Source organism: Podarcis filfolensis (assembly GCF_964270895.1).
Source record: "Podarcis filfolensis genome assembly, chromosome: 4".
In the NCBI taxonomy this organism is placed as follows: domain Eukaryota; kingdom Metazoa; phylum Chordata; class Lepidosauria; order Squamata; family Lacertidae; genus Podarcis; species Podarcis filfolensis.
The window spans coordinates 67819943-67833803 of NC_139607.1; the positions used below are offsets into that span (position 1 = coordinate 67819943).

The 13861-nt window shown below is 42.3% G+C and overlaps 1 protein-coding gene and 1 long non-coding RNA gene across 2 annotated transcripts in view; one reads left to right on the plus strand and one right to left on the minus strand.

Moving 5' to 3' along the window:
- The window catches only part of LOC310761672, a 51582-nt gene that overhangs the window by 33737 nt on the left and 3984 nt on the right, over positions 1-13861 (minus strand). The gene's annotated exons all lie outside the window — the stretch shown is intronic.
- The window catches only part of MORC1 (MORC family CW-type zinc finger 1), a 45935-nt gene that overhangs the window by 22879 nt on the left and 9195 nt on the right, over positions 1-13861 (plus strand). The window contains 9 exon segments of the mRNA XM_083611518.1: positions 1450-1514; positions 3173-3316; positions 4766-4920; positions 7924-8052; positions 8788-8893; positions 9681-9813; positions 10445-10510; positions 12276-12497; positions 13337-13429. Coding sequence (XP_083467644.1) covers positions 1450-1514; positions 3173-3316; positions 4766-4920; positions 7924-8052; positions 8788-8893; positions 9681-9813; positions 10445-10510; positions 12276-12497; positions 13337-13429 — 1113 coding nt within the window.

The following is a 13861-nucleotide window of genomic DNA, read 5'->3' on the forward strand; positions in this document are numbered from 1 at the left end:
TGCTGGCCACATGACCCAGAAGCTGTATGCCAGCTCCCTTGGCCAATAAAGTGAGATGAGTGCCACAACCCCAGAGTCGGCCACGACTGGACCTAATGGTCAGGGGTCCCTTTACCTTTACCTATGTGTTATAAGGAATATTTTTAACTGCTGGTTTTATTTATATTTTGTGAATAACCTTACAAATGTTAAATAATTAATTTTTAAGGTTAATTTATTCTTAACTCTGACTTTTACTGATGCATTTTAATGCATAATTTATTTCATGTAAACCACTTCCAGGTTTTTTAAAATTAAGCAGAATCTCTAATACCGATCCACTGCATTTCACTGGCCTTGAGTAGGGTGATTTCCCAGTGAATTGTGTCCAAAGTCTGTGCTTAATTTCGCAAGCCGCTTTTATTGGCCCACAATTGCCAGTGTAGAGTGTCAACTTTTTCCACATTTGGCTGTGTTACTTGGATAGACTTAAAAGATAATTGCTCAGAAATATAGGCCATGCACGGTGTTAATGCTAGGCTTTTGAAAGTTTTGCCTAGCATGACCTTTAAACAGTGGGGAAGATTTTCCAATCCTGTTAATTGCCTATTTACTATTGCTGAGGACTCTTAAAGTCGTTATTAAGCTGCATTGGCTTCAGATTCAATTATTTCCTAAAGAGTGTTTAGAAGGCACTTTCCACTTCAGAAGACTTTCAATGTGATAATTATGTAGACTAATTGCACCTGCGCAAATTATCATTTATATTCATAGGAACGTTCACTATTATACTAATCCCCATTATACTGATTTACAAGCCTTCCACAACTATCACCATGATTAATGCTTTGAATGCACCACCTAAATATTTGCATGGTGTGAAAAGTGTGCTAGGTGCTGTACATAAATAAACGTGACACAGTCCAAGACAAGGCAATTTAACTACTTCCTTTTAAGCCCTATTCAGATATCTGTTTCCACAAAGTCTCCATAATTTAACTACAGAACTCGCTCCCTCAGGAAGCAGTGGTAGGTGGCTTTAAAAGAGAATTAGACAAAATTCATGAAGGAGAAGGCTATTGATTTCTACTAACCTTATGACCCACCAGAGGTATGCACCCGCCTTGCGAGAACCTGAGAGAATGTTGTGGCGCTTGACAGAAAATAAGGTTGTCAAACCCCGAAGGAACGCGATGGAGTTGTAATCCAAGAGTTTCCAATAAGCAAGTGTAATGCAAAAAAGAATGCTTATATGTAGGATAAAGTGTGGTGTCGAGAGCCAGACCAGGATCTGGAAGACCAGGATTAAGCAAAGGGGGGGGACCATGTACACCCCCTTGAGCTCCTATGCAAAAAGGTTGAGATGTAAATGAAACAGATAAATAATCTCTGGGAGGATCCTGGAATACAATATGTGCTCAGAGTAACTTATTCCACTGCTCTTTCCTTTCTGGTGATGGGGGTACTCAGCTCGCATTAACGGACGCAGTGGAGAATGAAAAGAAAATGAGGGAAACATTGAAAGATAAGCAGAGGCAAGTTAAATGAGACTGTGGTTTACTTTTGGTGAAATGGTCTTGCGACAGAGGAAAGGGGAGCTGAAATATACTCAGAGTCAAGAGTGGATTTCATGCTCTTTATTCAGCTCATAGTGGTGAGGAAGAATGAAAGTTTCCCCAAAGTATCTGCATTATATACATTATTTACACAATGGGCTGCACGTGATTGGCTAATTCTGGAATTCTCCTGTAGGCCAATCAGGTTGTGGATACACTTCCATCTGGAGCTGGATTGGGTGGCTCCTGCAGACCAATCACACTGCTGCATTGTTCTAGGACCAGTCAAACTGCTGCATTCTGAATCCTATTGTTCTAGGACCAATCAGACTGCTGCATTTTGGATCCTGTTCAACTCAGTACATAACAGGAGCGTGTGCAAAACAATAAGCCCTGCCTGCCTAAAATGACCAATCATAGTTGAAGCATGGGCACCTGTGGGTGCTGTATATTACTGGCATTATGTTTTCAGTTCTGTAGGCATTGAAACATTTCTGAGCGTTTACCCCCATTGTTCAAACTTTAAGGGCAGCCTCTTTCTAACACTGAAAGCCACTGTTCAATATGGCTCCTATGAAGAATGGGGCTAACAGTCAGTGCTGAATCACTTGGGAAAACATTTTTCAGCAAACCATGGTGTCAGGTGAAGGGTTTCCCTTTGCCCATGTGGTTTGAAATCGAACCACACAGGCAAAGGGATGTGGCTTTGTAGGTGCTGGCGATCAGGGAGTTGCAACTTTGCTTGCACCAGACCTGGTGTCATGTATGATGTCAGATGTATGTCGGGTGGGTGTGGCTTGGACAAAACTGCTCTACATGCCAGATGGAGAGGCTTCCCAGGCCTAACTATGCCCACAAGCTGGAGCATCCTCACTGCTGTTGTAAAGAAAAGGGGAAAACAAAGGACCCTTGTATATTTCAAGAAGTATCACACCATTTGAAGCAGCTGTGGCTTTCCCCAAAGACTGCTGAGAACTGTAGTTTGTTACAATTGCTGATAGTTGTTAGGAAGCCTCTGTTCCCTACCCAGAGCTACCATTCCCAGAGTTCTATGGGAAGAGGGATTGATGTTAAATGACTCTGAGAATCGTAGCTCTGTGAGGGGAACAATTCTCAGCACCCTTAACCAACTACAGGTCTCAGGTTTCATTGAGGGAAGCCATGACAGTTTAAAGTGGTATGATACTGCTTTAAAGGTATAGTGCAGATGGGGCCGTCGTCTCAGTAGTGTGGTTTGTAGTTCTAATTGGAACACCAACCTAGTGCAATTAAAACTTCTCCTGCATTTGAGGCAATTTGCGAAATCATTGTGGAGTCATACAGTGAAACCTATCCATGCCTACTTCAGAATAATTAACGTTGAGTTCAGTGGTGCTTGCTGAAGGCTCAGTAGAGATGTTGAAAATTGCTCATGAGCCATACTTCTAAAACATAGAATGAATATCTGTTTAATAATGGTGCATGGGTTAAACCTTTTTGCCACAGAGCAAAATCAGATTCTTTCCTAATTTATCGCATCAAATTGGGTTAAATCCATAGTTACGTACGCAGTTTACTTGTGGAAGTCAGTAGCCTTCAAAATGAAGTTAAGTGCAATGGGAAAATCTTTAATAAAGTCTTGTTTGTTTACTGTTTAGAAATCTGAAACAACCCAAAAAGCTCTTCTTAACATTTGGAGTCAACATTCTGAACAGAAGTCAATATGGCATGCTTATCTACAGCAATAAACGCTTGATCAAGATGTTTGAGAAAGTTGGACCACAGAAGAATAGAGGATCTTAGTAAGTTTTCTTCATTTTTCAGTGTTTTAGGGCCACCTTTCAGGGTTACTTGAAAATGCATTTCTGCTACATGCCGGTGGACTTGCTCCAAAGTTCTCCTTAAAGATAGAAATATTCTCTGTGTCATTTTGAGTATTATTTCAAAGGTTAATGGGTGACTTTGGGATAGTTACTCTCTCTCAGACCAGCCTCCTGCACAGGGCTGTTGCAAGGATGAAATCAAGGTGGAGAGAAAACCATATTCTCTGTGAGTCCTTGGAGGGAAAGTGGTCCTGAGTTAAATCCATCATTTGAAGTTGGTGTTAGCATTGGGAGGAAATCCTCCTCGTTGGTTGGCAGTGATTTATAGCAACTTTAAGACTGTGACGTGAAAGGGTTGTCACACATTGCGTGAGAAACCAGTTGAAAACATAATATGAGCCTTCTGGATTGGACGAAATGGCCTGTCTAGTAAAAACATCCTGTTCTCCCAGTTGGCCAACTATGGGAAACTTGAAAGCAGGACCTGAGCATCACAAAGAGGCATACTGCCTCTGACACCTGAAGCATAGCACAACCAATGAGTGTGTAACTGACTTATCCAGTCTGCTCTGCACAAAGACAGGACCACAGGTGTAAATGCCCTGCTGATCTCTCTGTACTGTGTCTGGAGCAGAGTCGTTTCCAGATTTGTGGCTGCATCCTGTCTCTTAATTCTGCAGTGGTGCCCATCACAGCCAAAGGTGTATTCTCTCTTTTTTTTATATCTTGCCCTTTGAGCCATCTCTCCTGAGATATCATACATATAGTCCAAACACAAGATGGGGAAAAGGAAGGCACCCCTTCCAAGGTGTCAGGCAAGCATCTCTGGGCAGGATACTGCACAGCTGAGGTGCCACCACGAAGAAGGACCTCTCCTCTGGAGCCACCACCCCATTTCACTTGGCAGGGATCCCTGAAGAAGATACTAAAATTCAGACAGGAATGTGCAAACTACCTTGCATGGTGGTTGTATGGCTAACTGACACTGGCAAATAGTTTTACCTGCCCTGAGCCTTTGTGATTTGTTTATTTATTGCATTATATCCTGCATTTGCTCCATGGTGTTCTTGGTAGTGTAGATGGTTTCCTCCCCGCCCCATTTAATCCTTCCAACAACCCTGTGACCCAGGTTAGGCTGAGAGGCAGTGACTGGCCCAAGGTCACCCTGTGAGCTTCATAGCTGAGCAGGGATTTGAACCTTAGTCTCCCAGGTCCTAGTCCAAATTTCTAACCACTGCACCACATGGCAGTTTGGACTCACTATAAATCCAAATTAATTATTCTAAATCCTAAATATCATAAGATTTTACCAATTGAACTTCAGCCACTGTATATTATTTTTTAAAAAAAGCTCAGTTTGTGGTGAAGCTACATCTAAAATCAGGCCCTGCCCACTGTGTAATCTAAAGTATGTTTTTACTATTGCAGTTTTGGTTCCGGAGCTGTAGGGATCGTGGATGTGCCGTGCGAAATCATGGAGCCAACGCACAACAAGCAGGCCTTCGCAAACACTAGGGAATATAACCGCTTGTTGAAGGCAATGGAAAACTGTCTTGTTCAGTATTGGAAAGACATAGGATTGAGTAAGTAGAGGGCCCCATGTGCAATGCCTTGCAGTAGTCTAAGCAGGAGGGTACCAAAGCGTACAGCTAAGCAGCCCCATGGTGTCTCCATAAAATCCAGCCCTATATGTGCTGCTCTGTTCACTGAATAATTCACAGCATGGAGCCTCCACTTCATGACAGACCCTCCTTAATGGGGTGCGTGGTGACAGTTTTGAAAACAAGAGGGTCATTGTGGTGAGCTCCTCTAAGCAAACAGCTTAGTGCAACAAAGTCATCCCTATCTAGTCTAAATGGTCCCTGCACATCTGATTTGCCATATAGGGCAAAAGTTTTTAATAAATAAATAGCGGCTCTTTTGACTCTTTAAAAGGTCTTTCAGGGGCTACCTGAACAGTAATTGAGCTGCTAATGTATGAGTTTCAAGCATTAGGAGCCTTTGGGCAGTTACAATTCCGGCCTTAAAAGCACATTATGTGAACAACTGCCCTTAATGTATCAGAGTGGCTGAGTGACTAAGCTTCTGACTCATCCTTACACCAGTTCAGCCCTTTCTCTACACCAAGATATGCAAAAGTTTGTTCGACTCGTAATAGATAAGGGGAACCATTTATTTGCTAGGCGCTCTGATTCCATGCCAGCTGCTGCCAGTAATGTAATAATGCTACAGAGTCAGAAGGCTTGGGGGCCCATGGAAGCATCACACCAGGGCCATATAAGGGGTGGCCATGGCATGGTTCCTTCCGTGTGGTTTTCTTCTTCTTTTATTTCTAATATATTCTGCATTTTAAGGAGAATGGTGTGGAATGGAGCAATGTCCCTCCTCTCAAAATGTGAGAATTAAATACTAGGGTCAGTTCCAGGTTTTTGTGGGCTTTGAGTGACAAGATGATCTGTGGGTTCCACCCCCTTACTTTTCTAAGTACACCCCTGGCTTCATGTTTCATCCCAACCTCTTTTCAGCCCATTCTTTCTCAGATAAGCAGACTCATTCCTTCATTACCTTGCCCAAAGGTGCATTTAAAAAAAAGGAAGAACACACCAAGAGGATACAAAATGTGCATCTACTATGACTTTGATTACATGGTAGAGTCCATGCAAAAAGGAAAAACGCATGCAGCGATCCTTGCAAAATTTATATCAACACCCATTTAGGTTTTAGGTTCACAAAAACACACACCAATTGACTCAACATGCATAGTAATCGGTTGAAAGGCTTGTCATAGGGTAGCCAAAACAGTGGTGAAGGACAGAATGGTCAGTTTATGCTTTAAAATGGTCAACAGCTAGTCCTGGGTAGTTCAGAATGTTAAGTATTAAATTCAGAACAGACCAGGAGATGCAGGAAGTTCAGGATATAATGGAGAGGAATGCAGCCATTTTAGGATCCCAGTGGAGGGATAACCATTTTAATATAATGGCAAGAGAACCAAAACATCTTGGGGCCAGGCCTGGCTTGAGTACTGCTAATGAGCCTCTCCAAACAGAAGAAACAAGGCATAGCAGCAAGGGGCGAATAGAAAGGAGATGGGAAACTGCAAGATATTTCCCGCAAATAAAATCTGACAAGCAATTGCTGTTCACCTAGCAGAGAGGCTAGAAGAACAGGCAAACACGTTTGTGCATTCTTTTTGCAAAATCAGATCTGTGTGCATATGCAAATGCTTTCAATAACCTGCATTTTGGAATCTGAATGCCGTTGCTCTGATGCCCATTTAAAAATCTGGTTTTAATCATTAATATTTATGTGAATTCTCAATGTTTTAAATAATGTACCAAAGCTGCTTCTTTTTTTCCCTTCCCCGTCTTTGACTTTGCCTTCCAAATAGTTTGGATGCTTTTCCTTGCTTAACTGCAAAAGATCAGATGCACGCTCTCCAATACCTGAGTGCCAATAGCAATTATAGTCTGTGTGTGCTCTTGCTTTTATATATAAGAAAAATGCACAGGTAGTTGTGCAGCCTTAGGCAGGCAGCCAAAACAGAAGACGTGAAGCCTCTGGTAGATGAAATTCAGATTAGCGGGTCACAAAGTGTGTAGGACTATGATAAATGAAAGGCTAATGCTAATTGTGCCACTTGCAATCAGGTCACATTTTTAATCATTTTTAATACTGGCGTGGAGAAGCAATGCTCATAAAGGTGGGGTGGAGATATTTACCTGTTTCCTCTTAAGGGAATTCTAATGATATTCAACCCTCCCCCCCTCCCATTCACACTGCAGTTAGCTGCAGGAAAGGGATCAGTTAGCATCAGTTAGGACTCTCCTCCCACCCCACGCCTAACTGCAGTGTGTGTGTCTTTTCATTGCAAGCATGGCAGATGTAGGGTTAATCCTTCCCATGCCCTGTGTTCCCAGTGAATATTAACCCTAGGCCTGTAATTAATTAAATAAAAATATATGCCACGCTTGCAGTGTGATTACTGTCTCGTTAAACCAGTGGTTATCAACAAGGACTACAACTTCCATTAGCCAGCGCAGTCAGTGGTGAGGGATGATGGGAGTTGTAGTCCCACAACATAGGGAGGGGGGTTCCACATTGGCTACTCCTAAATTAAGCCCTAAGCTCCAATCACAAAATTCACCTGAACCTCGCTGTCTTTCATAACCGTGTGCCAGGAAAGCTTGTTGATCTTCCCTTCTTCCATAGGGCTTTCCCGCTACTGAGTCCCATTTCTTTAGGTTATACTTCTATTCTTAGGGAAAGTGTCTCACTGTCTGCGGACCAGAGATGGCTGAGCGCTGGCCAGCCAACAGTTCTCTTCTGGATGTAGCCATCAATGCCCTACATTGAAGTAAATAAGGCAGCCTTCTATAGAGCAATCTGGCCTGGCACTCATGATCATCCAGCCTATACCCATGCTATGTTGCAGTGCTCATCAGTGTGTTGTCTCACTGCTGACAATGATAATAAAAAAAGATTCCTTCCAGTAGCACCTTAGAGACCAACTAAGTTTGTTACTGGTATGAGCTTTCGTGTACATGCACACTTCAACATAACATTGCAACGATTTGTCTCCTGAGGTCAAAAAGAAGAAGCCTTGTTCTGGAACGATTTTGGGTATCTGAGTAAGAACTGGTCTGATAAACCTTCAGAGAGCATCCAGTACAAGAGAAGGCGGGCCGTGGAAATCCCTGACATTGTTCAGTGTGGTGAGTTTCTACATTTGGACAAATAGGAAGACAAGGCAGGGGGAAGGTAGAACTCAGCGGGGTGAAAATGAGAGTTCTTTGTTCTTTGACTTCAAATATGTTCGCTCGAGCATTCCTCTTCACAGATGCCGTGCACTGCTGTGTTTTTCACTTTCTTCTTCTTTGAAAGGATCCTCTTATAAACAACTCCTTTGTTTCACTTTTTGCTGCCGTTAAAAGCACACTGTGGGGCAGCTAATGTAACAGGTCTCCTTCATGTTTTGTTATAAAGGCTGCTGGCATATAACTTGAGTGGCTTTGTAGGCCTCTGTGTGGGATAAAGAAAACTCTAGGCACGTTGCGAGCTTTTTGTTTCTGTGGTTTAAAAAAGAACACACACATAAATCTACACATACACCTGTTTTTAAATTTTTCTCTGCATGAGGTTGTCATTTTGGGGCGAGATGTAGGAGAGATGCACAAATAGAATAAGCTCAAAAAGACTAGGGTGGACTGTTTTAGGACTTGCACTGAGGATCTTGTGTAGGCTACCTGTTTGTCAAAGAAACATTTCTTTCAAGAGAAAATGCCATTGCTCAAATAGTTTCTATCTCATTTGTGACCAAAGTTGTCAGGGGGTTGAGAATTAAAGAGCAAAAATGCAGGCAATCAACCACAGTACCATATTAAATCAATGGTGCCATTACTGATTGTAACCATTAATTTGGATTTAAATCTGTTAATTTCATTCATTAGATATTTGCCTCAAATGGAGACTCCTGTCATATGACACCAGTATAAAACACGGAGGGCATCACGGCACCTGGAACTGCAGACAGAATCCTAACCCTCTCGAAAATAAGTAAGCTTTTACATTTTGCTTGAACCTACAGACTTATCTAGTCAGCAGAGATCTCTCTTTTCTTACTACAGTGGTACCTCGGGTTACATACGCTTCAGGTTACATACGCTTCAGGTTACAGACTCCGCTAACCCAGAAATATTGCCTCAGGTTAAGAACTTTGCTTCAGGATGAGAACAGAAATCGTGTTCTGGCGGCGCGGCGGCAGCGGGAGGCTCCATTAGCTAAAGCGGTGCTTCAGGTTAAGAACAGTTTCAGGTTAAGAACGGACCTCCGGAACGAATTAAGTACTTAACCTGGGGTACCACTGTATTCATAGTATGAGGCAAGCTTCAAAATCATCTTGCCCAACAATCTCCTAAGTGTAGGAAATCCAGAACGAGATTTATATATTTACACACACGTGCAAAAATGCATAACATGATATGAAAAAGGATGTAACGCTGGCAAGTATTTTATATTCATACCAACTTTAGCATGTATCTTGGAAATAACTTTCTCCAAGACACCTCTAAGACACATGTCCACTTCTGTTTATTAAAATATGACATTGAAAGTGTAATTCAATTTATCTGTTGTTAAATGTATATCCCAACTTTTCTCCAAAGAACTCAAGGGGGCAGACATACTTTCCCCCCAGTAGCTGCTCTCTCTGTTGAACCTGAGACCTCCTGTATGCAAGGCAGATGCTGGGCCACTGAGCTATGTGCCCGTCCTTGCCTATCCCATTTAGAGAGACGGCGCAGGCGTTTCTATTGAATTGCTAAAAGTCAATATTACTTACTAGGTGTGGTGCACCAGAATGTTTGCCCCGCATCCCTTTGGGCACCTTCAACCCAACTCAGTCAAAGAATGACAAACAAAAGCTCGTCGTAGATGCCATTCGGCAACGTAAATGGAGGCTGGAAAATCTGGAACAGGTGAGCTGCTTCCTGAGATTTGTACAAACGTCCATACAGAAGTAACTCCACAATGGCATATGTTGCGTGCACCATTTTCAGCCCTGGAAGGGGGCAGAATGGGGGCAGAGTGGGCTTACGCACACAGTTTGTCAGAACGCAACCCCCATGCAAACAGGGAGTTGCCTGTCATTATATATGTTTCATTGTGGAATTGGATAATTGGAATTTAAGGTTTCCCCTTTTTATTGAGTGCACTTAGGGTTAGATGAAATTTCGAATAGCCAAACGTAAAGAGACATTGGGGGGGATTCTAGGCACAAAAACTAAGAGATGATTATGTGCCTGAGGTCCAAAATTCTTCTAATAATTTTCTCCTCTCTCCCCCACCCCACTTTTACACTGGAAATTATATATAATATAATAGTAGCAGCAGCAGCTGTGGAGCTCTTTTGGGTCTCTCTGTATTCCCCTAAAATTTTTTTAATAATTCTGAGAAATATTTCCAGAAAAGTATTTTCTGCAGTCCCAAGTCTTAAGTCTGTTCAAAGAACACAGTTGCATTTATATTATAAGATCATTGCTTCTGTTTATAAGAATTATGAATAGATTAAGATGCCTGCTTGTCAATTCCTCTGTTCTTACCTTACAGAAACTTCACTTGATACAACCCCATACAATTGTCCAGCCTACAGCTGACAGCAAAACTCATAAGGATGTGAGTCACTTGGATTGCAGTCCTAAGCTTGTGAATAAGTACCACTAAGATCAGTGGAACTGACATCTTAAGAGACATGGCTGTCATTGGGCAGTAAACCATTTATTTTGGCATGCTATTGTTATTAAGAATTTGTGTAGCACTCATTAGGTTAGATCCAATGGGTTGTTGTTTTTTCTGCACTCGGAGGTCTTCTTATTCAAGAAACGTTCTTTTATACCTAACCTACAAAGAAGGAGAGGGACACCCAACCTAAAGATGTCCAGCTATTTCAGCAAGAGCTGGAGCAAGGAGGAACATGAGAATTGCTATGGGTCAACCTTCCCCAACCCGGTGCTCTTGAAATATTTCAACTCAATCAACCTCAGGATACAGAGCAACCTCTGTACCAACGTAGTGGGTTCTAGTATTCACACCAGCACAGTTCAGGTATTCAGCCTCACACGACTATAATCACATGGGGTAGGAGAGTCTCGGTGCATTGGTGGCATGTTTGTGGTGTGGCAGCTTCCTGGCTGCCTGGACCCAGCCCCACAATATTGGAGATGGCATTGGGCCCATCAAGAGGCCCATTGTAAAGTTGTGGGTGAACATATCAGACGACACAGCAATTCTTCAAACAGCTCTTGTTTATTCACAGGCCAGAACAGAAAACTGAACTCAAGGGTTCAGCCAGCCTGCTTATATAGAGCTCCACTAGAACGCAACAGTAACCATTTTCTGTAACTATCCAATCACTGAATGTCCCTTTCGATCCCTTATTTGCATATGTGCACCTGAGTGAAAACTATCTACAGTATCCCCCTGCTAGCCCAGGGTGATAACTTCAGTACGTAACACCCATGGCTCGAGGAACACTGCTCACCTGGCAGTCAAAGGCCTTTTGCTACCAGATGTCAACTCAGGCCCTCTAAATGCTATTGGAATACAAGTCCCACAAGAGGGAAGGTCTCAGCAAGATTTTACAGCAAGCCTCCAGTGTAGCTGTAGGGAAGGTTGGAGACCTGTGCTGGGAATGAATAGCTTACAACAACCTTGCAGTGCAGTCGGTTGTTAATCATGTAGGCCAGCTGTTTGGATTCCCATTCAAAAATCGACATACCTCTCAGACTGCGGAAAGGTCAGTTTACTCAAATTATCCCCTCAAATCTCTTCCCGGGTCAAATGCATGTGGAAGTTTCATGGTCCATTGACTTCCATGCAGATTGGTTCTACAAATGTTCAAAAATTAAAGAAAGAAAGAAATGGACATGAAATAAGACCCAAGTAAGAGCAAAGACTCCTGCCTTTGATGCTTATATTTATGCATTTAACCCTTTCAGTCATGGGCTTAGATAACACCAGGGATGCACTGCAACAGTTTGTTGTAGGGCCCCATTTGTTAATACTTCTATTTCCTGGTTTCTGGTGTGTTATGTGGCCTTTAGGGGAGAGATAGAAGGAAAAAAAGGATGGAGAAAAAGACAGTAATGTGTGTATATGTATGCTCATATATTCTTCATCACTGTATATCTAGACTCTAAGGTTCATGATCTGTTCTTCCAACCTTGTGAAACAACAGGTACTCACCCAATATGAACTGCTATGAAAGGTGACTCAGCAAAATAATTTGGCAAATAATCTGATCTTTAGGATCAGTAACATCAGTAGTCTTTAGATTTGTCCTTAATCAAGTAATAGTCTCTATTATCTCATGAATCTAACCAATGGAACAATTCTATCCAAGCTTGAAAAAGTGATGCCAGTTTCTCTTTCAAATGCCCAGAAGATGCTGTGCGAGAGAAAAGCTTTTCATAAAGATCCACATCCAGCCTGCAGACGTTTGATTAAGAGTAGTACAAATAAAAGACGCACACAGCACTCGAGCCATCAAAAGGAGCCACCTGCAAAGCAAATGACTTGGCCTCAAAGGAGACAGCATCCTTGTCAGGAAGAAAAATGTTCCCTTTCAGCGGAGGAGGAGGAGAAGGATCATGATATATCAGAGGTACAGGCATATGGCAGCATGTGTTGAAAACAATCAGTAGGCCTCACAATATTCGATGTGCTTCATAATTCTTATTCTCCCTTGAATGATTCATTTCCCCCTATTAATTTGTTGCTTAAATGAACAGGCACATCCACATGGGGTAAAATTGGGCTGGGGTGTTTCTTTTTTAGTGCATTCAAGAGTCACAGAAAGAATATAACAGAATATAGAGATTAGAGAACAGGTTTGCAACTTCAGAGAAAAGAGGAGGCAGGGCATTAGGAGGGGGTTGCTTGGTATTCTGATCAAGGCATTGGGCTACTTGACACATACACACATTCATGTCTAGATTACTGTGACCATCCAGTGGTCAGTTGTGTGTGTGAATGGCCATGACATGTCAAACAGTGCCACGAGTCCTCTCCCATCCTTCATGTGCCGTGCTTTTCAGTGGCATCAGTTCACACATTCAGCTTCCAGTCATCAGGTGTACATTAATCAGGTGTAGAGAAATCAGGTGGTGCACCTGCATGTGTGAACCAGCTCTTTTTCTTTTTACTAGCGCATTCAGACTATTTCCCAGATATTTGTGCAACATTATTATTATTATCGCTTATCATCATTACATTAATGGGCAGGTAGCTTGATTCTGCGTCAGAGGTCACATTCCGCTTGCAGCCATCTAGCTACCGTGGCAATAGACTCCGTCACAGTCATTGTTAATCATGGCGCTCCAGCACTGTTTAAATTAGTAAGCTATCTTGGGAAAGGCGGGTTCTTTTATTTATGTAGCAAACACTTATGTCGTTGTCGTTGAGCTATAATTAATTGCCCTAATTGTTCTCATTCTAATGCAGGTGTCACCTATTGAAACACAAGATGAAAAGCCATGTAATGAAAAGCTTGAGTTCAGCAAAACTGAAGCGGATAGCAAGCAAGAAATCATTTGCGTAAGAGCCCATTGGTTACTTCCTTGTGCAAATCAGACTGGATTCTGAGGTTTAGGCTAAACGTGGAGGAAGGTGCATGCTTTCAGAACCATATCTGCTTCAGTCATGTACAGTGGTACCTCGGGTACCAGAGCAAGATAATTGTTGGGCAAGATAATTTTGAAGCTTGCCTCATACTATGAATACAGTGGTACCTCGCGTTAAGTACTTAATTCGTTCTGGAGGTCCGTACTTAACCTGAAACTGTTCTTAACCTGAACCACCACTTTAGCTAATGGGGCCTTCCTGCTGCTGCCATGCCGCTTGAGCACGATTTCTGTTCTCATCCTGAAGCAAAGTTCTTAATCTGAAGCACTATTTCTGGGTTCGCAGAGTCTGTAACCTGAAGCGTATGTAACCCGAGGTACCACTGTATAAAGAGGATAGAATAGG